Source organism: Arachis hypogaea, chromosome 8, assembly GCF_003086295.3.
Source record: "Arachis hypogaea cultivar Tifrunner chromosome 8, arahy.Tifrunner.gnm2.J5K5, whole genome shotgun sequence".
Classification (NCBI taxonomy): domain Eukaryota; kingdom Viridiplantae; phylum Streptophyta; class Magnoliopsida; order Fabales; family Fabaceae; genus Arachis; species Arachis hypogaea.
The window spans coordinates 2,313,776-2,341,639 of NC_092043.1; the positions used below are offsets into that span (position 1 = coordinate 2,313,776).

General features: G+C 30.8%; 3 protein-coding genes across 8 annotated transcripts; 1 reads left to right on the forward strand and 2 right to left on the reverse strand.

Moving 5' to 3' along the window:
• The first annotated feature begins 3,058 nt into the window (after window positions 1–3,058).
• On the forward strand, window positions 3,059–6,218 carry LOC112705641 (transcription factor E2FC). 5 transcript variants are annotated; one of them, XM_025756525.3, is made up of 13 exons: window positions 3,059–3,310; window positions 3,610–3,802; window positions 3,929–3,979; window positions 4,082–4,167; window positions 4,253–4,335; window positions 4,428–4,482; window positions 4,566–4,618; window positions 4,696–4,746; window positions 4,834–4,882; window positions 4,968–5,033; window positions 5,107–5,177; window positions 5,342–5,540; window positions 5,637–6,218. In XM_025756525.3, the coding sequence occupies exons 1-13, from the start codon at window positions 3,203–3,205 to the stop codon at window positions 5,709–5,711; spliced, it is 1,140 nt and encodes a 379-aa protein (XP_025612310.1). In that variant the 5' UTR covers window positions 3,059–3,202; the 3' UTR covers window positions 5,712–6,218. The 5 variants fall into 5 exon arrangements, with proteins under 5 accessions (XP_025612310.1, XP_025612307.1, XP_025612309.1 ...); XM_025756522.3 differs by having other exon boundaries at window positions 3,063–3,310; window positions 4,253–4,341; XM_025756524.3 differs by having other exon boundaries at window positions 3,063–3,310; window positions 3,932–3,979; window positions 4,253–4,341.
• Window positions 6,219–6,917: 699 nt separating this feature from the next.
• LOC112705642 (putative HVA22-like protein g) lies at window positions 6,918–9,499 on the reverse strand. 2 transcript variants are annotated; one of them, XM_025756528.3, is made up of 7 exons: window positions 9,289–9,499; window positions 8,833–8,877; window positions 8,642–8,740; window positions 8,502–8,558; window positions 8,345–8,408; window positions 8,033–8,242; window positions 6,918–7,789 (listed from the first exon to the last, which is right to left on the reverse strand). In XM_025756528.3, the coding sequence occupies exons 2-7, from the start codon at window positions 8,862–8,864 to the stop codon at window positions 7,421–7,423; spliced, it is 831 nt and encodes a 276-aa protein (XP_025612313.1). In that variant the 5' UTR covers window positions 8,865–8,877; window positions 9,289–9,499; the 3' UTR covers window positions 6,918–7,420. The 2 variants fall into 2 exon arrangements, with proteins under 2 accessions (XP_025612313.1, XP_072056495.1); XM_072200394.1 differs by having other exon boundaries at window positions 8,345–8,558; window positions 9,289–9,498.
• Window positions 9,500–16,189: 6,690 nt separating this feature from the next.
• On the reverse strand, window positions 16,190–18,464 carry LOC112705643 (WEB family protein At1g75720). Its single transcript, XM_025756529.2, has 2 exons — window positions 18,134–18,464; window positions 16,190–16,834 (listed from the first exon to the last, which is right to left on the reverse strand). Exons 1-2 carry the CDS (start codon window positions 18,287–18,289, stop codon window positions 16,346–16,348), a joined length of 645 nt encoding a protein of 214 aa, XP_025612314.1. The 5' UTR covers window positions 18,290–18,464; the 3' UTR covers window positions 16,190–16,345.
• Between the last annotated feature and the right edge of the window lie 9,400 nt (window positions 18,465–27,864).

Genomic DNA, 27,864 nt, shown 5'->3' on the forward strand with positions numbered 1-27,864 from the left:
ATACTTCCACTGCATTTGAAAAAGTATTTTTGAAGTTGAATCCTCTTTGTTTCATAGAGCATCAAGATGTCACGTGCCAATATAATACATGAAAGAGTATTGAATCCTGGTTACAAGGCTGCCGAATATTCCTTAAAACTTTCACTTTTTACAAATAAAAAAGAAAGTTTCTCGCGAGCAAACATTAATATCATTTTTTTCCTAGCATATTCTACATCAAACCTACCCATTTGTGCTTTTGGGCTAGATGTGTGCTAGCTTTCTATCGTTTGCCTCTATCTGATTCAGAGTTACTTATGCAAATCTTTAAATGTAATTTCATGGTTTTTTTCTGAAATAAATAAAAAAAATATTATTTCCAAAAACACGTTATTTTAACTTTAATTTTTAATTTTTGGAATGCGCCTTTTTTTTATTTTCGGAATGCGCTTTTTTTTGTTTAGGATGAGTTTGCCCAACCCCCAACGAACTTCTATAATTTTATAGAGTTAGCCGCACTCCTTGGCGAACTTCACCCAAATTCTCTCGGTTGAGAACGAAATTCAAATTTTTAAGCCATTATTATCGTCTCCAAAGTACACAAACTACAAGCATGACTTTTTCAATATCGTCGGCGCCAATGACAACCATTATCATCATTTCTAGAAATACACAAATACACTAGAATAAACCATATTTAACAAGAATTTTTTATTATAAATTAAAAAATCACTGTTTTTAAAAAAAATACGACTTATTCCTGTGTACTCTTGTGTACTCCTATGTACCCTGGAGACGATGATAATAGTTACCATTGTTAACTTTCCAATTTTTTTTCTTACCCAATCTGAAATTTATGAAGATACATGTTCGCCGAGGTGCAGCGAACTTGACCTAAATCCCAAAAAAAATACGTATCTGGGAATTTAAAGTTGGAATAACGGATTTGTGGAAATATTTTTTTTAATTTATTTAAAAAAAATATGATCTCATTATACTTGTTCTATTCTTACACTTGATCACTTTCGAACAAGATTGGCATTGAGTCTTATTTTTATCATCAGGGATTTTCTTACAGTGGTCCTAAATTATTGATCGATCTCTTTGCTCAAATGATGTGGTTGGAAGAAAAAGTAATTTAAAAGTCGAATACTCTATAGAAATTTCGACATGAAAACATCACGATTGACTATCTTATTTTAAATAAAAAATCATAATATCTAATTATTAAAAACTTCAACAATATTAAATCTATAAATATATATAAATTAAAATGTAAATATCCATATAGCATGCTAATTTCAAAAGCATCATTTTACATTCTTTTGCTTTAGAACCATAACTACATGCCATTCTAGTCTAACTCATTGGTAAATATAGCAAAATTATTTCCAGTTAATGATGAGAAATATGCATAGTAGCAGAGAAACTATATTTTCACTATAGTTCTGATGTAAATTCTAATTCAGTTTTATCACTTCTAATTATAGTTGTGTTTGTAATGTTATAGTCGTATAGAGTATATTTTGTTGGTTTGTAGATTACTCCTTATCTCTACCAAAAATACAATACTATAGTATTTTAAATTATAATATGTGATCCTTTAATTCTAAATCTGAGGCCTATTTTGTGGGGCATGAGTGCTTGACTATGCAGCATTATATTTAGGACCAAGTAAATAAGCACTCAAAGAAAAATAGTCCAATTCTTAAAACTAAGAGTGCAAGAAATTGAACAACTATGCTTATATTTTCTCCAACAATTCAATAAAAAATGACATTAACATTAACATTGGTGTTCCCCTGTGATTGCAGGACATAAATATTTTTGAATCAGCAAGTATATATGAACTACTCAGGAAGTATATTCTTTTTTTTTTAGACTTGGCCTTGGGCCAGAGAACTAACCCGACCTAACAACCAGAACCCGAATTTACCCAACGACCCAATTCCCTAATGCCTGATCCTAATCGAACCTCAACTCTTCTTCCTCGAGGTCAATCTCTCACCGCTCTCCCATTGTCATCGGAACTTCTAACAGAATCCCGGGGACTTGATGCATGAAGCTGATGCCTTAATTGGTCCTCCTCATTGATGTCACCAGTCCGAATTCGCAGCTTTTTCACTTGGGTTCTACCGCAGCCGCTCCGCGCCAAAGACATGTCTCGCTGAAGCTCCTGGTGGTGCACTTGGCTCCGCCATAGAGCTCCTGATGTCACAGTCGTCCTATGGCTGCTGCTGCTCCTCTGCCGTCTAACCTTCCGCCAAGCAATAAGTCCCTCGGCGTCCCCTCCGCGGTCCTTTCTCCCTGTGTTGATAATGTCGTTGCTGGTGTCGTCAGTAGGCCGTTGCAATGCCGTGGGTTGAAACCGCTCTTCCCCTTCAGCTTCGTGCCTGTCGCAGATTTCCGTTTTCACCCTCCCAGGTAACCCCTCTTTTCTTTGGAATCCTTGAGGACTAGTTGAAACTAAAACATGGTTGACTTGATTTCGATTATATTAATTATGCTGAAGAATTGCGAATTCTGCTTCTGTTCTTATTGTATTTTTGACCTGAAAAGGCGGACTAAGTGTTTGTTTGGATTTCATTATTTTAATAAAAAGTTTTTTTAATAAAAAAGATTTTCTTTTATTTTTTAGTATGTTTGGCAAATTTCACGTAGTAAAAGTAAAAGTACTAGAAAAATTAAAAAACATCTTTTTTTAAAAGCTGTAATTTACATATTTTTTTAAAAATTTTTTTTCTTAAAAAAAGATGTTTTTCAAGTAATAAATAAATAAAAAAATACTTTTATATAGTTATATCCAAACATAATTGATAGATAAAAAAACTTTTTACATGAGATATCCAAATATAAAATTACTTTTATTTTTTCATAAGATCTTTTAAAAAAAGATAACTTAAAAAAAAAATCTTTTCTTAGAAACTCACCCAAACAATCCACTCAAGAAGTATATTCTAATAGCCAATAGGTCATACTTTTTTTTTTGGGTTCAGGATGACATACTCTTGTTTGGTATGTTGGGGCGGAAATAAAAAAAAAAAAGAGCAGTATAATAGGCCAAGAGTATGAATGGAGGCGAAGCCCAAATATAGAGAGAGAGAACAAAAGGCGGGTGGCGTGATCATTCGAACTGAAGTCACTCTTTCACTCGGTCACCGCTTCTTTCTTTCTTTCTCTCTCTAACAGAAACACATAACACCAGGCGCAACACTGACCAGTGATGTCAACTTTGGGGAAGGATAAAAAATCCCAATTAAAGCATCGATTCCATCCACATTCTCATTCTCTTTCTCAATCCTTTTCCCATTCCATACTCCCTAACCCACCCGTGAGTTCTTTCTTGTTTATATTCCATTTCTTTTTCTTTTACAATCGAAAACTAATTAATACTCAATATTATCACGCTTAATTGTTGCTTAATTGTTATGTTATGTTATGTTAATTCTGCAATTTACGCTTGAGGGGATTCCGCTTGAACACTTTATTATGAGGGAAGTGATGGTGATGGATAATATAATTAGCTGAGTTTGCTTATAAGTTTTAAATACTAACTATCATTAATTTATTTATTAATTTATTTTGTAGAATGTCCACTTGCTCACACTTGAACTACCTATGTATATATAGCAGTTGACTCAAACATGTGCAATCAATAGTTTCAACTTCAATAATCATAATCACAATCACACAAGTAATCATCGTCAACTACCTCCTACTTTCTACAATCAAACTCAGCCTCCCATTAGGGCAGAGAATCAAACCACCAAGTCAAAACTTTCCAGATATACAAAACATGCCACTCACGAACCTAATGCTACTAGTAACAACTTTCTCAATCTTATTTTTTTTCTTTTAAAACTCTTGAGTTAATTTTTTGTTCGCTTTTTCACATTGTTATTTTTACTTTCTTTGAATAAATTATGTGGGGGTTAAATTTTCATACCAGAAGCTCCTCATTTGGCTGCAGTTAACAACTGTCGTTATGACAGTTCCTTAGGTATGTCCATAATCAATTATTCTTCCATCTGTAATGCTAAATGTCAATGATGATATTTTGAAGAGATTTATTCATTAATGTGGTGCTCTCTTGTAATGGCAGGGTTGTTAACCAAGAAATTTGTCTGCTTGATTGAAGCGGCTGACTATGGTACCTTGGATTTAAATAAAACTGCTGAGACCTTGGAGGTTCACACAATGATTTTTCCTCCCTCTAATTTCCCTAGCAAAATATATTAATGCATGCTACCCTAATATTTTTTTCTATGGGCAGGTTCAAAAACGAAGAATTTATGATATTACAAATGTTCTTGAAGGAATAGGATTGATAGAGAAGACTTCAAAGAATCATATACGGTGGAAGTAAACATCTATTCTTTTGTTTGCTACTTTGTTGTTGCTTATCATGAATATATGACATGATTATTCCTAACTTGCCTTGTGAACAGGGGATGTAATGGACATGGACCCCAAGAACTGAATTATCAACTCAAAAGACTTAAGGTTGTTTGATCATTTTTATTTGTTGATTAACTTGTATGCAAATTACTCGGGGAACTCTATGACATTGATTTGTTTAATTGCAGACTGAAGTTGAAAGTCTGTATGCTGAAGAATCTGCACTTGATGATTGTATAAGGTTTTCCACTAATATCATTGTTTATTCTGATGATTAACCTTTCTGTTATTTAAACATCTATCATTCTAAATTCTCAGGCAAAAGCAAGAGCTAATAAAAAACTTGGAGGAAAATGAAAATTCTCAAAGGTATATACTTTCTGATGTCTGTGTTATATTAAGTTGCGAATTTGTTATTGTTTTTCTTACCTGAATGTGATCTTGCTTGATTATTAGGTACCTTTTCTTGACAAATGAAGATATTCTTAACCTTCCATGCTTCCAGGTCAATTTCCTTTCCTTAAACATAAAAAATTATCAAACTTTGTTTATATATTACAAGTGCTTACACTTATTAACTATCTGTATAGAACCAAGAGCTTATTGCAATCAAGGCTCCGAAAGTTAGCGTTGTCGAGGTTCCCGATCCTGATCAGGTGGGTTCTACCGATAGATTTTATGATATTAAAGTTTATTGGAATAATAAATGGCTAATTCACAAATATGCAGGAGTTAGGTTTCTGGCATTACAAAATGACTGTTAGAAGTGCAACTGGACCAATATATATATACCTATTGAGGTATTGTGTTCTGTAATATTGCTCCCAAAAGTTGCTTCCACTTTATTGAAGTTCTCTTTATGTGCTTATTTATGTGTTCCATGCACCTTGTTGGTTTTATTCTTAGATTTTTGTTTTTTTAATACGGTCTTTTAACTGATGTTTTCTCATTTTAATGCTTGAAGCAATAAAGGCCTTAAGTGTAAGGGTGATACTATCGAGCAGGTGAAGCTAATAGATCCATCATGGAATGGTAATCACTGCAAAATGAGGGACATGATATTATCAGAAAGCGAGGCTGATCTAAAAAATCCTTGTGAGGTTTTAACATCCCCAGGCTCAGAGGCATTTGGAATCCAAGAAATTACTCCTATGGAATTTAAAGTATGAATAACTTGTTACTTTGAATATTGAAAACCAAAACCTAGAAAAATAAAATAAAATAAGACCATAGTGATTAATCTATTGATTTATTTGCAGATGGATGATGACTATTGGTTTGAATCAGATGCTGGAGTGACCCTAACAGATTTGTGGGTTAACAATAACTTCTAACAGAAGCAATCATCAATATGTAAATACAAGCTGCTGCTAACTTTTGAGATGACACAAACGGCAATAGCTAGCAATTTAATCTGTAAATGTTAGGCCTTTTATGTTACTCCCTCCCTTTCTCAGCTGTTGCCTTGGCAGTATAAGTATGCAGATCGAAGAGATAAGCTGTTTGGTTGATTTTTTGCATAGATGTGGCAGAGTTTAGCCATAAAGTATAAACCAACTCCGGTTTTGGATATTAGATATTTTTGCAGAAGCTATACTAATGATGTTGATGTATGGAAATAACACCCTTTGTGCATGAAAGCAAGACCAAATTGGTAGGTAGAGTATTGCATCCGACATGTATTGAGTAGAAATGTTTTTTGTTTTTGGGCATGGAGCAGAAATGAGTTAACTCGTGGAAATTATCAAATTCCACTATTGATGAGGTATTTTTTGCGGCCCAGGATCTGGGTGACCTTTCTATCCAATAGTGAAATTCTATGCAGACTTAGTTATGTGACATTTTTCACGTTAAATATCTATTTTACTACTATGCAACTGCAAGTTATGTATTGTGTGTTTCATATTTTTGTTTTCAGTCAAGTAAGAAGACAAATTCATGCGGCGAAAGCTGCTGTGCCAAATTATTCAATTCATATAGCGAGTTCTTATATATTTGTGGTATTATATTCGAGGTAGTTAATGATTATTGAAACTGATAACACGCTCGAATATTGATATTCACGACAAAATAACTTAGTATGCAAACCTGGTATTCTATAAATGTTTTCCTATTACTGGCTCTCGTTGTTTTATAATAGAAAGAAATGGTAAATAAATGTGCTTTTTTTTTATCATTTACACAGACACATTTAAGAGTCCGTTCCACCACTTTGCCATTACCAAGTCCGAATCTGGATACAGCATATCAAGAGACATCATATATTGCCACTCAACCAAAACCCTAGCTGCAATAAAGGCCCTTTAACATCTTAAAATTGTCATGCTTGGGCACAACAATGTTGCGAATTTGTGCTATTAGTAATGTTAAGGTTAATTTTAAAACATATCAAAATTGTTGGATGGTAAAATATATTGACACATGTTTTTCGTTTAAGCATATATTGGACAAACAAACTGAACTCATTTGGGTGTAATTTTTGCAGTCCAATATCTTCGGAGCAATATATATATATATATATAAAGAGAGAGAGAGAGAGAGAGAGAACAACCAACCTTGTGTGGTTAAGATTGACTTCCCATGTTAATGTCAATCAGTCAATCAAAGTATCATATCTGTACAATCAAACAATTAAAATATGAATCTATGTTCTTCCCCGATATTCTTTTGGGCGTCATCTACTCTCAAGTATTTCCACCCCACACATTCAGCTATCTAAGGTGAAATACATCTATTCAAAAATGTCAAACTGCCATGGGACAAATTATCCTTCATCAAATGTGCCTTCCATGTAAGTGTTAACATATTCCCCCTCTTAAGGATAAGGTCAACTATTCAAAGCAGCTGATGCAATATTCCTTGGGATTGGGAATCTGAGTTCATATGAAGTGGCATCAAGTTACCAAGTCTTTCATGCCAAAACAAAATGAAAAATAAAGCAAGAAATGAAATTTTAATCTAAGTATGCCTTTTTACAGAGTTTTTTACAAGAAGTTGACGCCAATCTTTGTCCACCAACCCTGACAATTGAAATTTTACTGACTTAAGGCATTGCAGTTGATCGATTTTTTCTCAATCTGCCACGTGTAACCCTAATGCTTTCTTCCATTACTGTCTCTTCTGTAGAGGGGTTCTCACTTTCATTTGCTGCATTAATCTGCATTGGCTCTGTCTCTGCAGGTGCTGCTGATTGGTTGATCAACTGGGGCGTAGGATTCTGGGTACTTATGCCTGCTGCAGATAAAACGGCTTTAGGCACTTGTGAAGAACTCATCTCTGCTACTTCCTTCTGTTGCTGACTTAAAGATGATCGGGAAGTAGGAGAAGGAGGATCCTCAGCCTGTATTTCTGTTGCAGCAGCTGGTTGATGATTAGCTGGTGCAGTTTGACGGACCCTTGCACCTGGTCGTTGCTATGATTTGAAGAGACAGTTTTTCAGAATAAAGCAGAAGATTGAAACCCTTGAAGATGGCAATTTATGCAGTAAAGAAGCATGAAAACAAAATACGTATTGATGACCAATCAAATATTTGCTAACAAAGAAAGCTAATTGATCAATATGCCAACATCAAATGGAGTAGTGACCTTACAGTTAAGTCACATTCCCGTAAAAAAAAAAAAACAGTATTCAAAGCAATACATAGACATCAACTACCTGAGCAGGGGGAGGTGCTGGCGTTGATTGCGCAGCAACATACTGCAAAATGTCAACTATTCTAGTCTGGCCGTAACTAGCAGCTCTTTGCCAATACAAAACTGCTACATCTCCAGCCCTTGTCTTTAGTTCTGACAAGTTGCGATCGATTTCTGACTCATGCTTTGCAACATATGGTCTAAAGAAGGAATCATATACATATGTTGTCCCCTAACACACGTAAAAGTCATATAGTATAGCGTTACAGGTCAATCTAACTTGAAAGCAAAGAACAAAGTAATATCAGATTTACAACAGTGAATAATGTAATACCTTTGTTTTAGGGTACCACAGGTATATGAAAAACGCCAACTTAGCTTCACTGTACATTGGGACCCTACAAGAAGAACACTCTAAAGACAAGAACAAAATACGAAAGCAAAACAGTTTCCTTATTTGTTCAACTGAAAGCAGTGGATGTATGTTGTACCATGATATAAAAGTATCACCAATTCTCTCAAAAACTGTCAAAAGAGCGACCAAAATCCTGCATCACAAGGGAGAAAAGAAAGTTGGTATTGGTATTCACCACCAGGTAAGCTTCGGTCAAATGAAAAATCAATATTATACCAATATTGGCACCAAAAGCGAAGTTGCTCAATTTCTGGTTTATTCTTCTCAACTGCTTTATAGCATTCATAGGCTGGGTAGGCATAGCCAAAAGCCATTCTGCAAGCACATAAATGGAACTCTTATCCTCAAAATTAAAAGATTATGACAAAAACCAAAAATATAATACACAGTAAGAGGTTAGGACATACACAAGTGCCCGGGTAATAAACGATCCTATCATTTTGTTAGTATACCTGAAATGGAAATTATGAACAAAATTAGGGTCACTACAAAATTTTGATGATTTGATTATGCTTAGCTTCTTACGGAAGAAACGCGGGGAAAGCCAGTTCCCTCACTAGTCCAATGCGAGTTTGAAACCACAATCAAATCAAATAAATTGAATACAATGCTTTCATATATTATTGATGAGATAGAAAATCGCGATTCGTTTTTGGGTGTTCTGTCTAAACAAGTGAGTAACGATTGAGTTTAGAATATAAAGGGCGAACCTATAGCAAATAAAACAAAGATCAGTTTCAAAATTTGAAGCTCAAATGTCAACACACACCAAAATAATGCAGCAATTAAGTTTAATTTAATCTGATAGTATATGCTAATGGCAAAATCAAGCAAATAGAGAGAGCGAGAGAGGAAGATAAAACCTATTGAGTTTTCGGGGGCAGAATAAGCGGAAGAAGCAAGTATGATAGAAATCGACGATGAGACTTTACGGCTTGATATCGCCGGCGCGGAAATTATACCCTGAAAGAGAGAAAGAGAAAGAGAGAAGAGTATTGAGTTGAGTAGAGAATACAAAGAGAGAAGGAAGCCGAGAAAACTGAAAAAAGGTATTTGGAAACTGGAACCGTTTCAAAATAAGCATTTACTTATAAGGGTCTATAAAAAATTACAGAGCAATTATTCGAATTCATCCTAAAGTTTTTATAATTAGATATTTTAGTTTTTTAACTTTTAAAATATATAAAATATTTTTTAGTTTTTATTTTTGTTAGATAATAAAATTTTTTATTAATCATTAATGATAATTGTTGATGTGAAATGTTAATTTATACGAATAGTAGTTAAATGTATATGTGTTTCGATACAAACAGATCAATATTTAAGATAAAGTATAAAATAATTTTGAATAATTTTTAAAAATTTTAAAATAGCTACTAAAAAATTTTAAAATTTTAAAATAATCTTTTCAAATTAATTATATATAATTATTTTTAAATTATTAAATTTTAGCGTCTAAAATTTTTATCTATTTATCTCAAATTTAATTATTTAAATATAAAAAAATTATAAATTATTTTTAAAAAGACATTATTTTTAAAAAAAATTAAACTAAAATAAATTCATATTTATTTTTTACCATGCCAGATATTAATTTAATTTAATTTATAAGTACCACATTCTATAAATTTAAAAAAAAAATTTTAAACAAAAAATTCAACGCAATCAAGTGGAACAACAATGCAAAGAGTACTAAACAAGTAAATAAAATGTTGCTTACAAGTACAAATGATAGGGAAAAAAACCAATCAACCACATGTTAACTTCTTCTTTTCTTACAAGTACAAATGTCCAATTTTTAAAATGTTGCTTAATTGTTCCTGAAATAGACCATGGTTTATCATAAGCAAACAACCAAGCATATCATACCTGCCAAGTAAATTCACAACCAATAAATAAGTAATAATCATTCTCATTATCCTTTTTACATAGAACACAAATACTATCATTTTGATTAATAACGCTAAATCTATTTAATCTCTTCTTAGTATTGACCCTGTCCACTAACACAAATTAGGTGAATAATCAACTCGTGGTGGTACCAAACCCCTCCAAGTAGAACTAGTAAAACTGTAACTTGTAATATCTTTCAGTATTAATTTAGATTGCAAAACCTACACAAAAAGTTAGTAGGATAAACACCTAATTTATCAAATTTTTACACTAGGGAGTCCTCTCTCTTATTTGTTAATTTGACTGAGTGAAGGACTCTATGGAGTTGGTTAACTAAATTCAACTCCTATTGAAATAATTATCTTCTCTATTAAAAATTTCATATCCACTCTACTCTATCCCAGAACCCACAATCTTCTATTACCGATCTGCTTTGGTTTAAGACCAAAAAAAATCTTGAAAAGACGATCTTCAATATACCACATGGTAGCCAATTATCCTCCTAAAATCAAATTCTTCTATCATCCCCTACCTCCAAAGATAGTCATTTGATCATATTGTCTCTCACCTGTTGCTCTTTTATCTGTAACTGCCATATATCCTTCTATGGACCTCCTCTTTTAGGCACAGGATGACAACAGAATACTATGTTTGGATTCAAATCATTTCAAGAGCATTCAATTTTCTTTCATAATGGACAATCTTCTTTCGAAAATCGCTACCACCACTTGAACAAGAAAATTGTATTCTGAATAACTACATCACCCACTCCCAGACCTCCTAACTTTTTTGGAGCTTGAACAATTTTTTGTATCTTAAAACTCTGATCTTAATATATATATATATATATATATATATATATATATAATCTTATCTACTTTTTTGCGTTGACCCGATTGAGAGTGATGCGCTTTTCTGTTGGTGTTTTGTTTAACTTTTCTTTCAAGACTCCTCGTTAAACTATTATTTGTATATATCTATTTACGTATTTTTTTTTAGAGATTGTGGCGCCTCACCACCTTTAATTTACATCCTAGGCGTAAAATTCTGTATAGTAGAATGTTACATATCTTACAAATGTTTTGGATGGATTTAGATGGTGCTCCATTTTGAGAGTTTGGACTTTGGATCATAAGCCATGCTTTGATGATTTCAAATGTTATAATTGTTGTTGTCTTGCTGAAATAATCACTTAGCCTAAATTTATTTGTTTTCGAAAATCATCATTGAATTGAATTTTTTATTAATTGAACTTTGAATTTGTTGCTATCTTGCTGAATGATCACTTAATTGATTTTTTTTGTTGTAAAAAATTATCATTGAGTTGAATTTGTTACTAATTGAACCTTAAATTTGTTGCTGTATCGTTGAATAATCACTTAATTGTTTTTTTTGTTACTAAAAATCATCACTGAGTTGAATTTGTTACTAATTATCATCACTGAACCTTAAATTTATTGTTGTCTTAATGAAATAATCACTTAGCTAAATTTTTTTATTGCTGAAAATGATCATAATTGAATTTGTTGTTGAAAATTATCGATGAGATGAATTTGTTGCTATAGGAATCGATTTGAATTTGGTTAGTTTGTTAATCATCAATTTATTGATTTATTTTTCTTGTTCATTTAAATTGAGAAGGTATTTTGTACTAGTGACTAGTTTATTATCTACTTTTGTAATATTAGTTATGTCTAAGAATTAATATTTGATTGTTATTAAAATGTTTGTGAAGACATGCATTTTAATTTTTGATAATCAAGTGAACCAATGACCCATTGATTGAACCAGTGATTCGATCGTATGACCGAATTAATTACCGGTTCAGTTATGATAAATGTGCTTTATTTATTTTTGAGTAAATTACCATTTCTACCGACGAAAGAAAAGAAATTATAGTTGTACTCAGGAAAGATAGGTTTCGTATGACAAAATTAACCAAAACTAAAAAATCACCTAAAAATTTCAAATTACCCTTTTGCTAACCCTAATCTCAATACTTCTCTTCCAAATCTTCTTTTCATGGATTTCACCACCTCCTTCACTAACATCACCGCCGCTGTCGCCACCAACCGTCAGCCTCACCTTCCTCCTTCTCCACTGTCACAACAACGACAACGATGATCGAGCATGGCAATGGCAAAGCAGCACCTATTTCACTTGACCTTAGCTTTTTCTTCTTCTTCTTCATCTTGTTCTGCAAATCGTGAGCTAAAGGGTTAGGATTTTTCAAAACCAGCCATGTCAAAATCCAAATCCACCATCTCTTGAGAAACCGCAATCATCACCACTGTTCCATCGTCGATCTTAGAAGTAGTAGTGATGACTATGAGTACAGATATTACAGTCACGCCGGAGAGAGATTACAGAGCAACAGTAGAGATAGAACACAAACTCGAAATTGCAAAAAGAGAGTGTAGTGAAGTCAGAGAAAAAAGTGGTCGTTGTTTGAGTATTTCACAGAGAGAGAGAACGGGACGGGAGAGAGAAAGAAACTTGGGTGCGTCAGTAGCGAGAGAGAAACTCATAATAAAGTGGGACGCCGAGTGAAGTTATGTAAGAATTCAGATGTCATAGACTCAAGAATATTCTCACTCTGCATCAAGCATAACATAACTTTGGTGGTGGTAATGGTGGTGGTGTTATTGTGACAATAAAGGAAGAAGAAGGTGAGACTGATAATTAGTGACAACGGTGATGGTAGTAGTCTTGACGATAAAAGTGAAGAAATTCTTAACAAAAAATAAAAAAATGTTGAGATTTAAAAGAAAGATATTAAAATTAGGATTAGAAAAATGATAATTTAGAGTTTTTAGATAATTTTTTAGTATGTGAATAATTTTATTGTATGAAACTCTTTTTTACGAGTATAACTATAATTTTCTTTTTTTCACAAATAAATTTATTAACGTTTAAAATTTTTGTGAATAAAAATAATAGTTTTTTTATTTATTTTCTAAAAAAAAAATCCTACAGTACGATGTGTTTTGGTTTATGAATTAAAAAATAAAAAACCCTCGTCTCCTAATCACACCCTAATTTCCAACCTGAAGTGATCCTAACACTCCTCAAATCAATTTAGTTAATTAACTTAAATTAAATTTTTGATTATATCAAAAATAAATTTAATTTTTAGATTAACCATAATCATATACAGCTCTAAGGACCATCGACTGACACAAAAAAAATTACTACCGCGCTATAATTTGGTGCTACTTTTATATAGATGTTTTCGTAAAAATTATATTTTGAACTATTAAATAATTTAATCAATTATATTTAATCAATCATGTTAAATTATTTAATATTTTATAATATTATTTTTACATAAAAATATTTATCTTATAATTTGACTTATGTATAAGATGATTATCTACATAAAAATATCTTTATACAAAAATAATAATTAAGATATTAACACATATTATATTAAATAATTTATTAAAATATATTAAATTATCTAATAATTTTTAAATATCATTTACACGTAAAATCATTTTAATACAAATAGTCACCTATAAATAATATTACAAAATAATTTTATATTTGTGGTATACTTCACTCATACTAATTGATTACTTCAACGTAACAGAACAAGGACAATAATGCTGGATGTTTCCAGAGACGTAAATATATTGCGTATTCTTTTAAAGAAAAAGTTTAGAGAGTTAGTAATTTTATTAAATTTTGGCCAACATGTAATCGGTAAAGAAAAGTGAATCATTGAATAAAATTCTATACCAATCTCTTACCATTAAATCATTATTGATAGCTATTTGATGATGGTTATTGATGAGCGGATAATTTATACGCTTTTTGGCATTGTTTTTAGGTAGTTTTTAGTAAATTCAAGCTATTTTTAGGGATGTTTTCATTAGTTTTTATGTTAAATTCACATTTCTGGACTTTACTATGAGTTTGTATGTTTTTCTATGATTTCAGGTAATTTCTGGCTGAAATTGAGGGACTTGAGCCAAACTCTGAAAAGGGCTGACAAAAGGACTGCTGATACTGTTGGAATCTGACCTCCCTGCACTCAAAATGGATTTTTTGGAGCTATAGAACTCCAAATGGCGCGCTCTCAACGGTGTTGGAAAGTAGACATCCAGAGCTTTCCAGCAATATATAATAGTCCATACTTTATTCGGAAATTAACGACGTAACTTGGCGTTGAACGCCAAGTACATGCTGCTGTCTGGAGTTAAACGCCAGAAAAACGTCATGATCCGGAGTTGAACGCCCAAAACACGTCATAACTTGGAGTTCAACTCCAAGAAAAGCCTCAGCTCGTGGATAGATCAAGCTCAGCCCAAACATACACCAAGTGGGCCCCGGAAGTGGATTTATGCATCAATTACTTACTTCTGTAAACCCTAGTAGCTAGTTTATTATAAATAGAACTCTTTACTATCATATTATCATCTTGGTTTTTGATCCTGGATTGTATTTTGATCCAGTGACCACGTTTTGGGGGCTGGCCATTCGGCCATGCCTGAACCTCTTTCACTTATGTATTTTCAACGGTGGAGTTTCTGCACACCATAGATTAAGGGTGTGGAGCTCTGCTGTACCTCAAGTTTCAATGCAATTACTATTATTTTCTATCCAAATCAATTTTATTCTTAATCCAAGATATACGTTGCACTTCACCTTGATGAATGTGATGATCCGTGACACTCATCATCATTCTCACCTATGAACGCGCGTGACTGACAACCACTTCCGTTCTACTCTTGGCCGGGCGCATATCTCTTAGATTCCCCAACAGAATCTTCGTGGTATAAGCTAGATAGATGGCGGCATTCATGAGGATTCGGAAAGTCTAAACCTTGTCTGTGGTATTCCGAGTAGGATTCTGGGATTGAATGACTGTGACGAGCTTCAAACTCCTGAAGGCTGGGCGTGATGACAAACGCAAAAGAATCAAGGGATTCTATTCCAATCTGATTGAGAACCAACAAATGATTAGCCGTGCTGTGACAGAGCATAGGAACGTTTTCACTGAGAGGATGGGATGTAGCCATTGACAACGGTGATGCCCTACATACAGCTTGCCATGGAAAGTAGTAAGAAGGATTGGATGAATGTAATAAGAAAGTAGAGATTTAAGAGGAGCACAACATCTCCATACGCCTATCTGAAATTTCCACTATTGATTTACATAAGTATCTCTATCCATTTTATTTTCTGTTTATTTTTATTAATCATATTTGATTTTCTAAATTCCATAATTTTATCCTCCTGACTGGGATTTGCAAGATGACCATAGCTTGCTTCATACCAACAATCTCCGTGGGATCGACCCTTACTCACGTAAGGTATTACTTGGACGACCCAGTGCACTTGCTGGTTAGTTGTGCGAAGTTGTGAACCATGGCATTGACACCAAGTTTTTGGAGCCATTACCTGGGATTGTTGAAGTGAAAAGAATGAATCACAATTTCGTCCACCAGTTATAAATCACAAAAATTACTAGCACTCCTCCCTCCTCTGCTACAATTTCAACTGACTTATAAATTTATGGCATTGATGCTCACTAATGAATGCTCGCTAGGTACAGATTTGGAGTTGAACAATCCTAAACTTGGTTATCATGATGTAAACAGGAAAAAAGTTGTAGAAAGTATGATTCGCTTAATTTTTTTAATTATCTGATAAGATGTGATCTTTTATCTTACATTCTTTAAATAGGTTAAAAAATATATAAAAATAAATAAATAATAAAAAATCACACTTTAGTAAAATAATTGAAAGATCCACTGCTCTCAACTAATTAGGCAAAAATCATTTGGTTCAATGTTGGACATCTTAAGATACATGCATTCCAAGGATAGTTATTAGTTTTGCTCTTATTTTGAAGTGGACCAATAATAGATAATAGTATTAATCATATATTCTCATCTCAATTTTACATAATATATAGGATAATGTATTATTATTGCTGAAATTAAAAAGAAAAGCAAGCATTAAAACAAAATGTAATTAACTATTAGTTTGGTAATTATTTATGTAAAGGCGAAAAAGATGTTAATGTTGGGTTGGGTTTTTCCTTGAAAAGATAGCACCAATGAGTGGAATGAAGGACTTCTTCTTCGTGTTCCTCCTAAGAGAAGGATGCCTTTCCAACTTTTCAGGAGGAGGCTGCAGCATCACATGATGATGATGATGATGATGAGACTCTGAGGGTGGATTGGCGAAGGTGACGTACCTCTTCTTCTGGAACTCATCCTCGAATCTCGAACTCTTAACTTGAAAAGTGGTTAAGTTCTCAACAAACTTGACGTCTTCTTCAATCTCATCATCTGCTGGTGGATGAACATCAACATGCTTTTCTGTTTCACTCATTTGCTTCAGTTGTTGCAGCTCTCGCTTGGTGCGTTCTAGCTCTTCCTGAAGAGAAGAAAGACAATGCGCCATTAACATGCTTTCCTCTCTTGCTCTCTCCAAGTTTTCTCGCGTTTCCTTTAGCTCTGCCGCAACCTCCCCGATCTTCCAATAACTTTCCTTCTCTCCACTCTGAACATATGCAAGTGATATATGAATAAGCTTAACTGATTAATATAACGAAGCTATATTATATTGTATATGGTTTGTCCAAGCTAAGAGTAAATTAAAAGTTTAAAACACACAAAAGCATATATTAATGTTATTTCCACAGTCTGTTACTCATTGAATGATAACCATTTCTATTTGCCCTTTGTACCCTGCTGCAAGCAAAGCATAGTACTCATCTTACATAATATCATAGCAAAGGTTAGAGATTATTATTAAATATATATTTGGAATTAAGATTTTAATATATACACAGTTAGTTGGTTTTGTCACACGCCAATGCAAGAAAGGTATTGATTCTCAAAGTTACACGTAACACGAATTTAACTAAGAAGAATGGTAGGGGCAGCAAAATTATTATTTTGGTTAGTAATTAATTATTATTATTTAAAAATATAAGTTAAAATATAATATTAGATTGTTAGACTAAAAAAATTAGATAAATAATTAAAAATATTGGCCAAAAATAATAAATTTTACTAATCCTTAAGCTTTTTTCTTTAACTAGTGAACCAATATTTTTTGGCTAACTTTTTTTATGTCTAAATTTTAAATTTTAAATTCTAGAACCTAAATTTAATATTGGATCTTTCAAAAATAAGAATTAAAAATAATTTCATAAAAAATAATTAATATCAACTATTTAAAAATTAATTCCTATACTTCTTCATATAATATGTAATTAACAAAATATTTAGTTACTCTATTGACTTTTATAACTTTATCAAATTTTAAATTAAATACTTATAATTAAAAAATTTATAATTAAATTTTTATATTATACAAAAATTTTCAATTAAATATCTCAAATTATTTTTTTGTTAAAAAAATATTTTTAAAATTTTTATTTTTGTATTTAATGTAGAATAAATTATAGAATATTCTAAAAAAATATTTTAAAATTATTATTTTCTTTTAGAAATAATAACTAATAAAAACTTGATTATGATTTTTTATATAATATAAAAAACTCAATTACAAGCTTTTAAATCGTAAAGACCTAATAACCTTAACAAAATATATAATACTTGGTGGTACTGCTACAACACTCTTGAACCAGAGAGACCCCAGTGGCATCTACCCAAATAGGCCAAGATAAAAAGATTATTAGCTGAGAAAATTAAGTGGCATCAATTCAATTGGTGACTATGAATGAGTGTTGGAATACTCGAATTGATGAAATATGATATACTCACATACACATAGTTTGATAATCATTGAGGTGCATGAAATGGTGCATATGCATAAATATATAGAAGGAACCTGGTGTTTAAGGTAGGTTGTATTAGCATAGACGTGTCCAGCAAGAACTTTGTCACCGAACAATGAGACAGCTTCCTTGACAGACGTGAAAGGCGCCCTTGTATCTATCTCTGCATTTCTCACCGCCGTTACACCCTCTTCCCTATTCTTCATCATCTTCGCCTGAGACAGAGAAACAGAGAGAGATTGAGAGAACAATAATAAGAGGTGTTGTGTTGGTTACAATTAAGTACTACGAGTAGTGATGTGAAAAATGGAAGCTTCTTTTCTTCGCGTCCACTTCACATGTTTGAGGGCTTAGGCGGTGGGGTGCGCAATATATGTTGCTCCTAAATTAATATGGCCCAAAGTTTTAGTATTATTATACTCTTCACCCATACCCAACTTCATGAATCAAGTCTCTTTTTCCCACTAAGACTCCTCTTAATATAAAAAGTACTTGGAATTAAAGAAACTTGTGCTTAAGATGTTCGCACAAGTGCTCAATTTGGTGCCTTCTGTCCCACACTACTTGGCCTTTAATTTTACTAAATCTCGTACTAAGGTAGCGTTTGTTTTGAGATAAGGAGACAAATATTAAAAGATTGAGACTCAGTATCATATTTATTGATTCAGAGATTGATACTAAAATTATTGTCTCTATCCCTAAAAGTTCAGTATTCAGTACTTTCAAAAAGTAGAGACACAAAGTACTAAAATTTTTAGAAATAGAGACCGAAACTTTAATAACATTTTATACTTAAAATACCTTCATTTTAATTAATTAATTTCAATTTTACCTTTTGTACAAATTAAATTAGAATTTCATTCTTATTTCAATTTCTGTTTCCCATTTTGCATCAAACAGAATACTAAGATTTATTTCAATCTATGTCTCTTAATTTTTATTTCTCAGTCTCAATCTTTCCGTCTCTATCTCTCTACCAAACGCTACCTAAATTAACAGTGAAAAGAACATTTTATCAATATATCACCTTTTTTAAAATTTATGATAATATTTTTAAATTTTTTATTTATATGCTACTATTTGTCATAATAGTATTTTTTATTTTGTCTATTAAAATATTAATTTTATCCTTACATTATTCATATATATTATTGATTAGTGATTACTACTTCAAGTAAAATAATACTACTTCTTAATAATCATAGTACCTGCCTTAACCTCCTGATTTTCGAATATTACATAACTACTCACTCCTTCAACCAAATATCTCTCATACTCATTTAGCTAAACTTGCTCTCATCTCCTTTATTCATCAATATATCTCACTCACCCAATAACTGTGCATCTAACCCCATTTACTCTGTTCTGTCTCATTTTATATAACATTGTCTTTACCCGTCAAATAAAAGCATGACACCTGTGTATAAGTATCAACATTACTAACATTATCCACTTATCATTTGTACTTTAAATCCCAAGTAAACCCATCCTTACTAATAAGTTAAACTCTTTTCTAACTTTATCATCTGTTCACCATGGCCAGACCAAACATGGGCACTGATCCCATTAGGATTAGCTGGACCAACTTAAATCTATTTGGTACTACGTGCGAAAGAGTTAAAACTATAAAAATAATGAGAAAAAGATATAGAATACAAATTCAGATACTTATATTAAAAATTTTGGCTTAAGATAGAGCCAAATAGACCAAAAATTACCAAACAGACTCAAAGTCTAAGCTCATAATATAAATTAATAACCAATTCAGTACACTTTCGTTACATTTGAGTGAAGGAGAAGTTAAAGAAAAGAAAAAGAGAGGTGAGAAAATAAACCCTTTTGACATTATTCATCATAAACTTTAAATTCTCATAACTTTCAATCTGTAATTCTGATTGGCGAGTCGTTTGTGGCCACGCGTTACTCTTCTGATATTCTTCAATTCTATGTTAATATTGTGGTGATTAAATCTGAAATCCTCGCTCCATTTTTGAATTCTTTTCTATTTCATATTTTTAGGATACATGGTGTTGAAATCTTATGATTTTGGTTTTTTTAGTGGTACTTTAGCATGGATTCCAAGTGAATTTCATCCCAAATTCGAGTAGGTTATAGTAAAGAAGTTTTTTCACTTTGAATTTTTCAAATTCTATAAGCCCTAGGTTGAAAAAATTGTGAATCTTGTCGTGAATAGCTTAATTGTTGAGTTGATTGTTGCGGGTTGATGCCTCGTTGATTGGTAGAAGCTTGAGTTAGCTTGTATTTGGTGCGGGATTGAATTCAAGGATCGCTTTGGTGTAGATTTTGGTAGAGCTTGGATCGGTGTGGAGGTTAGAATTACCGAAGAAGAGTTCTCCCGAGGTTGAGACTGCCGTCAACGAAGCTACAGATCTTAATTTCGAATAGACATTGTGTAACACTATGTGAAAACTTAGGTTAATTGCTCCTAGGATAGCGTTGAATGAAAATAATTGTTGTTGTGAATGATTGGTGCTTCATGTAAATTTTGTGTTAGTTGATGATTGAAATGATGATGTGTGTTAGCATGAATTTAAGTAATAATGCATATATATGGTTAAATTGAAAATTATTGTGGTATGTTCGCCTATAAAAGGCTAAGTGATGAGAATTGGGTCGAAGGTTGTGCTAGGGTGAGGTGTTCCCTATTTGGTAAGTTATGGCAAGTTAGTGGAATTGATTGAGTGAATTGTTTCCCTTGCAATGTTTATGATATTGGATTGCTTGTAAATGATGGTGAACTTTGGATTTTTTTTTGAATGATTAAATGTATTAATTTGAAAGATTGATTGAGGATGAAAATTGATGGATGAAGAGGAATTTAGTATATAAAGTATGGTTTAAATTTGGGTATTGAAAGGAAAGAATGGTTATTGGTTTGAAAAGTAAGGGAGTTACGAAATTGTAATTTTAAAGGTGTAGAATTTTGTGTAAAAAGTGAATTTTGACCAATTTCGATGGGTCATAACTTGGTGCTTGGAGTTTGAATTTGGGTGAAAATTGAATTTTGTAGCAAAAGTTATGCATGCTTGAAATTTGGTGTCAAAAACTAAATTCTGCAGATTTTGCAGAATGTTGGGGCCATGCGTACGCACGACCCATGCGTACACATGAGGTGGCTTCCCGAATCGAAACCATCCATGCGTATGCATGACATCTTGTTTTTTGAAAATGATGATTTTGGACTATTTAGCCCTCTTAATCTGTTTATAAACCCTTCTAACCTCTGTATTGAGTGAAATAACCGATAATTAAGCTTTGAATACATTAGAAAGTGATATAATGAAATGAACTGATTAATTTCAAAATAACCACATGATAAATAAGATAAAATTGTTGCGAGAATGGTGGTTTTATCCCACCTGCGATGAGGATGGAGGTTCCATCGACTTACATGTTAATGAAATTGGAAAACTAACATATAATTCGGAGTTTATGAAATTCAAATTGATGAAATAGATAAGTAATGTCATTTAATGAGCTAAATCATTTATGAATTACTAAAAGACACTAATAATAACTGAGTATGGCCTGATTGGTTGGATTGGCAATATTTGGGTAATATCCCGCTTATATATTGATTAGATATCTGCTAGTGACAAGGTTTGGGTGTTATCCCCCCTTGCGTACCGATTTCATTTTTCTTTGGCACCTGCACTGCACTGCACTAGTGCGCTCGAGATTTTGTCCTCTACCCTTTATCGTGTTTTTGTCTTTGCTTTCATATGTGTTAATGGCTACTTTCAAATTGTAATCATAGTACAGAGGAGGAAAAGAGGAGTATCGGGGTTAGTTAGAGTGGATAGAATTAAGAGTATTTGTTGTGTGAGTTTTGGGTTGGATCTTGGTGCGGTTGGGTTAACCAACTTGGGCCTCGTTCAAAAACATAAAATAAAAAGAAGAACGCAAACAAATAAAATAATACCACAAAAGTATATAAATAATAATAATAATAATAATAATAATAATAATAATAATAATAATAATAACACGAAAGAGTTTTCAACTCTAAAAGCATAACAATTTAGTAGTAAATTAAAAAAAAGATTATATTTTGTTAAAATATAAATATAAAAAATTAATTTTTAATTAGTTAATATTAATTAATTTTAAATTTTAAATTTATAATTTATAATTAAATATTTATTATTTAAAATATAAAGATTAAAATAAATAAAAATAATTAAAAAAAGTTAGTTATTAGTTGAAAAAAGGATTATTATTTTAAGTTAAAATAGCGTTGCATAAGTTGCATTAAAGTCAGCAACTTTGTTCCTCGCCAAATAGCATTAGTACTACTGTCTTGTCAAACAAAAACTCCTGGTTGATCCCATGTCATGCGTTTCTCAACTGCCTTTTCAGTTTACAAACGTAAATACGAGAATACGCTTGCAATCTGATTGGGAAGTCGTACAAATCTTTAGTATTTTACTCAAATGGAAATGATTACATAGGTAACAAAAAGGTCTCCCTATTCTTAATTGATAACCATATATTATTGGTTAAAACTCACAGAAATATTCATGAATCGGATTGTATCTGCGGATTTGCGATAAATATTCGTATTCAATTCAAAAATTGTGGATAATTAATCTGTACATTAATCGGATTGGATAGGATCCGATCTGCACATTGCAAATATCTGCTCTACATACGTATATTAAATCTGTAGATCTGCAAATTCACACAATAATAAATATATATATATATATATATATATTTAGTATTATATTTACTTGTTTGTATGTTTTTTAGTTAATAATTATTATTCATATATTGTATTATTTTATTTTTATTATTTAAGAAAAATTTAATTAAAAATATTTTAGAAATAAATAAGTTTAAAAATGTGAAAGAAAATAAGAAATATTTTTATTGAATTTTTTTATATAGAAATATGATTAAATAGAGAAGATTCAATTATGCGGATATATCCAATATCCGATCCGATCCGCACATTTACGGATCAGATCCGACACTAAAAAACGCGGATATCATATTCGATCCGATTCGTGTATACCCCTAAGCACTCAGGTATAGTTGTTATTATGTAAAGTTAATAATTGAAAATTATTTAATAATAATTTAGTTAAATCTGTTAAATTATATATATATATATATATATATATATATATATATATATATATATGTATTACTAATTTTACAACTAAAATATATTACATGTCACTCTATTTTTTATTATAATTAAAATTAAATTTTTTTTAATTAATGAGTTATCTCCTCCTTTTTTTTATCTTTTATCCTTCATTCTTTCCCCCATTCTATCTCTTTTATATATCATTATCAAAGACTAATTATAAAATTCAAAATCAAATTGTGCAAAATGATATTTTCTAATTACATTCAAATTAAATTAAAATTGAAATATAGTTATAGGATTTTTTATTTTAATAAATAAAATAAATATAATAATTATCGAATTAAATAATTTTAAAAAAATTTATCGAAATTTGCGTCCCTTAGCTTGCTTATCTCGTTTAGACTGTAAACGAGATAATTTTGCACGTATCTCATTTACAGTGTGAGAAGTCGATCGTCCTATATATAGGTCGAGTGTACAGAACCACCACGACCAATATATCCAACCTCGGCAGAAAACTCCATCATCTGTTCTACCACATGATCCTCCTATGGATGTTGAACATGAGTCGCACATGCTCGTCCCCTAGAAGGCGAAATAGTCGAAACCGAAAAACACCATTACCTATGGGTGCTAGTAACCTATAACTCACCCTTCCGACCTCCCTCGCTTCTATAATACCGAAGTCACTCAATATCAAACTCTTCAACCCCGACAACGTACTTACACACTGAGTGCGCAACAGTTTCAGATTCTCACACTCAAATGTCACCTCGTTGTCGCCATTTATCATACGACAATTAGGATAAACACACACAACTATGTATACGCTGTTACTGGCCATTATTGTTGCCTTGTTTTTGTGAAAAAAACGAGACAAAAAAAGATATGAAATGTGTGTGGAGAATACCAAGGATTACACATCCTTTTATAACTGCTGAAAATTTGTCTTCTCATATCTCGTTTATACTGTAAACGAGATAATTTTCTACGTATCTCGTTTACAGTGTAAACGAGATATACACGTGTTAGATTGACGTGTCTTATCTCGTTTACAGTCGTTTACACTGTAAACGAGATAAACCAGGATCGCGGATTTCGATAATTTTTTTAAAATATTTAATTTAATAATGATTATATTTATTTTATTTATTAAAATAAAAAATTTATTTTTTGTACCATAATTTATAATGTCAAGATAAAGTAATCTGACATAATTTTAAAGAATTTATATTGCCGTAATATTATTACAGATAAAAAGATTAGTTATTATATATATACAGGGTGTTAAAAAATTCTTTAAAATTCAGTTTCTATAGAAATTGAGTTCAACTTCGGTGTTTGAAACAAAAATAATATTAAAATTGTTTAGATCAAATTAAATTCAATTTCATTATTTTTTTTAAATCAATTCCAACTCAAATATATCTAATTTAAAATTTAATTTTATTTGAATTTCACTTAAAACTTAAAAGGTGTAAAATATGTTTATAATTTAATTAGTTTTCATTAATTTTTTTCATTCATCTTTTCTCAACATCTCCCACCTTTCAACACACACTCTCTCTTTTCTCGTCGCCTTCGTTTTTTTCTTTCTCTTTCCTTCAACTCATTTAGTATAATATATATATATATATATATATATATATATATATTAAAAAGTATACTATGTAGATCAAAAAAATTATCCACACATATAGATTTTATGTGTTTAATTTAGATTAACGATACCAAACGTTTGTCAATATATCTAAATATTTTAAGTAAAGTTGTATCAATTATGACACTAATAAAAAATAGTATAATTTTGTTTTATTTTAATAACATGAATTAATTACTATAATTTACTATTAATAACTAATTTTTTTACTTGCTATATCATTAGATCACATAGCAAGTTGGTTCTTGATAGTTCATATTTATTTTTTATTGTTAATTTATCATTAGAATTAACCATGAAGAACCATTTAATTTTTTAATTAATAACAATAATTTTAAATTTAATATTTTTAGATTAATCTAATTTTTATTTCTTTAAAAGAGGTGAACAAATTTTGATTGAATAAAATTTTAGTTAAAAAATACAAATGTTTAATTATTTTATATAATTTAATAAATAACTATATTTATTATTTAAATATAATGTTATATTAATAAAAGATAAAGTTATTTATTATAAAATTTTAATTTATTTGATAAATATTTTAAATATTATAATAATTCAATTTAATTCTATAATTTTATTAATTTATTCTAAACACTAGAATTCAATTTAATTCTAACTGGAATTCAATTCTTATGATAAAATTCAATTCAATATTATACTATTAAAAATTTTCACAGGCTGATAAAAATAAAAATGAAGTGGTAATCAAGGACATTGGTGTTGGCATAAATATGGGAATTGTTACTGCTAGTCCCAGAAGGCACACAATTGCAACGATCACAGCATGTTCCACAAGCTCTTTTGCATAAATTGAATATTCCCAATAATAACTTGCACCTGATCCTATCACAATCTACCTTCTACCATCGCTCATTAACAAAATTAATTCATTCCAACACTTCTTCCTTATTTTTACTTTACATCTAAATCAAAACTCACTCTTTTTTTAAGCTGAATGTGTTGGCCCTCTGATCTAGTCTTTTCCTCGGACCCAAAGTAAAACAACAATACAATCTAGGAAACGGTTGATTTCAAGAAATATTAAATATATAGCATATATTATATATTATTGTCGTGGATATTCATATCAACTAGTACAATATGCTAAGTTTTTATTTAAATATTTATGAGTTTATCATTCTCCTTGTATCTGGCATATTGTATATCAAACAAAATAAATATAATCTCAATTATGAAATAACCTATAACCTATATATCTATTGTGACACAGATATAGAATTGTAATTAAGTTGTTGATGTGATTAAGGGCACTTGCGTTTGCCACCATGGGTGATTTGGTTGTAATAACAAGGACACGCTCGTTGGTTGCCGGAATAGCCCGGTGGAACGCAGTTGCATCGTTGGCAGCATGTTCCGCATGCTCTCTTGCATAGGTCCGGCCGTGATGATTTGCTGCATCTTACGTCACATGCTTCATTGCAATCTGAAATTAATTCACTCATTCAATAAAAATATCATGGATAGGTCGAAATTTCAATTATACTGTGTTTAATTAAATCAAATTGTACCTATCTTCTCAACGTTAAGAGAACCATGTAGTCCCTCTGAAGATACCTATATGTATTACACAAATTTTTAACACAAAAAGAAAAGGTTATATATACATATATAAATAGAACGAAATGCTAATAATTGATGAGAAATAACATAGCATCCATATATGGTTATTACCAATTGATTGTCTTCAATAAGGTGCTGGAGAAGGAGAAAAGAGAGAATAAGGGAAACAGGTAAAAGCTTAGAGAGAGCCATGGCGGTGCTTGTAGATAGATAACTAAAGAAACGAAAAGAGCATGAACAAGTACAACTTTCTTTGGTAAGTGTACATATGTGCTGAATAATGAAGAAAACAAGGACCCTTTTATTTATACTCGATCAAAAGAGTAGAGCAGGTTATAAACGAAACATATATGGCACATTTTGTGTGGGAAAGAACCGTTTTTCTTTTTTTTTTAAGTAAAGTATCATTTTTGTCTCTAATATTTGGAGTAAGTTTTAAAGTTGTCTTTAACATTTGAATCGTCTTATTTAAGTTTTTAATATTTCAAAATCGTATCAATGTTGTTCTGCCGTTAGTGATCTGTTAACAAAATAATTAACGGTAGAACAAAATCGAGATGATTTGAAACTTTAGGAACTTAAATAGGACAAAAACGTTGAAAACAAAAACGATACATTACTCTTAGAAGAATTACCAAATCAAGTAAAATGATAATAAATTTTAACCAAAAAATTGCATTATAAATTCAAGATTTTTACTCGTATATACAATAAAGAGCATAAACATATACAATAATATAAATTATATCTTTTTGTCTCTAATATACTGAAGTTCTTTAATGTTTAATTATTTAATTAAATTTATTCTTAATTTTAAATAAATTTTACTTTTTCCAAATTATTTTACAACGGAAAATTGTTTTTTTTTTTTTTTTTAATTTTTCTTTTAAACCTAAATAAATTTATTTAGAATAAAAATAATGTGATTAAGAGTAAAATTAAAAAAATAAATTTATTTAAAATGAAAGTAATGTGACTAAGAGTATTTTACTTAGATGTAATTAAAAAAATTGAATAATTATCTATCGTAAAAAATATTGATATTATTGAAGGATAAAATTAAAATTTATTTTAAAATTAAAAATAAAGGTTAACTAAATTAAACATTAAATGAATAAAGAATTTCGGTATATTAGAGATAAAAAGTATAATTTATACTTTGTTATATATGTACCATGCTCTTTTTTTCTTTTCGCAAACTTATATACTAGTCATTATACAAAGTTTCATGATGAGTAAAAATTTTTAGGAGTAAAATTAAAAAAAAATCAATTTAAGAGTAACGTGATTAAGAGTAATTTACTCAGATGTGATTAAAAAATAATTGAATAATTATGTACTGTAAAAAAATTGATATTATTAAAAGATAAAATTAAAACTTAGTTCTAAATTAAAAAAAATTATTTAAATTAAATATT

Coding starts and splice junctions, on each gene's coding strand:
- LOC112705641 (XM_025756522.3), top strand. CDS start 3,203: ATGTCAACTTTGGGGAAGGATAAAAAATCCCAATTAAAGCATCGATTC. Junction 4,342..4,427: donor AAGAATCATATACGGTGGAA/GTAAACATCTAT, acceptor CCTTGTGAACAG/GGGATGTAATGGACATGGAC. Junction 4,883..4,967: donor TTAACCTTCCATGCTTCCAG/GTCAATTTCCTT, acceptor CTATCTGTATAG/AACCAAGAGCTTATTGCAAT.
- LOC112705642 (XM_072200394.1), bottom strand. CDS start 8,864: ATGATAGGATCGTTTATTACCCGGGCACTTGT. Junction 8,741..8,832: donor TTTATTACCCGGGCACTTGT/GTATGTCCTAAC, acceptor ATGTGCTTGCAG/AATGGCTTTTGGCTATGCCT. Junction 8,243..8,344: donor TGTGGTACCCTAAAACAAAG/GTATTACATTAT, acceptor TACGTGTGTTAG/GGGACAACATATGTATATGA.
- LOC112705643 (XM_025756529.2), bottom strand. CDS start 18,289: ATGATGAAGAATAGGGAAGAGGGTGTAACGGCGGTGAGAAATGCAGAG. Junction 16,835..18,133: donor CAACCTACCTTAAACACCAG/GTTCCTTCTATA, acceptor GCATATGTTCAG/AGTGGAGAGAAGGAAAGTTA.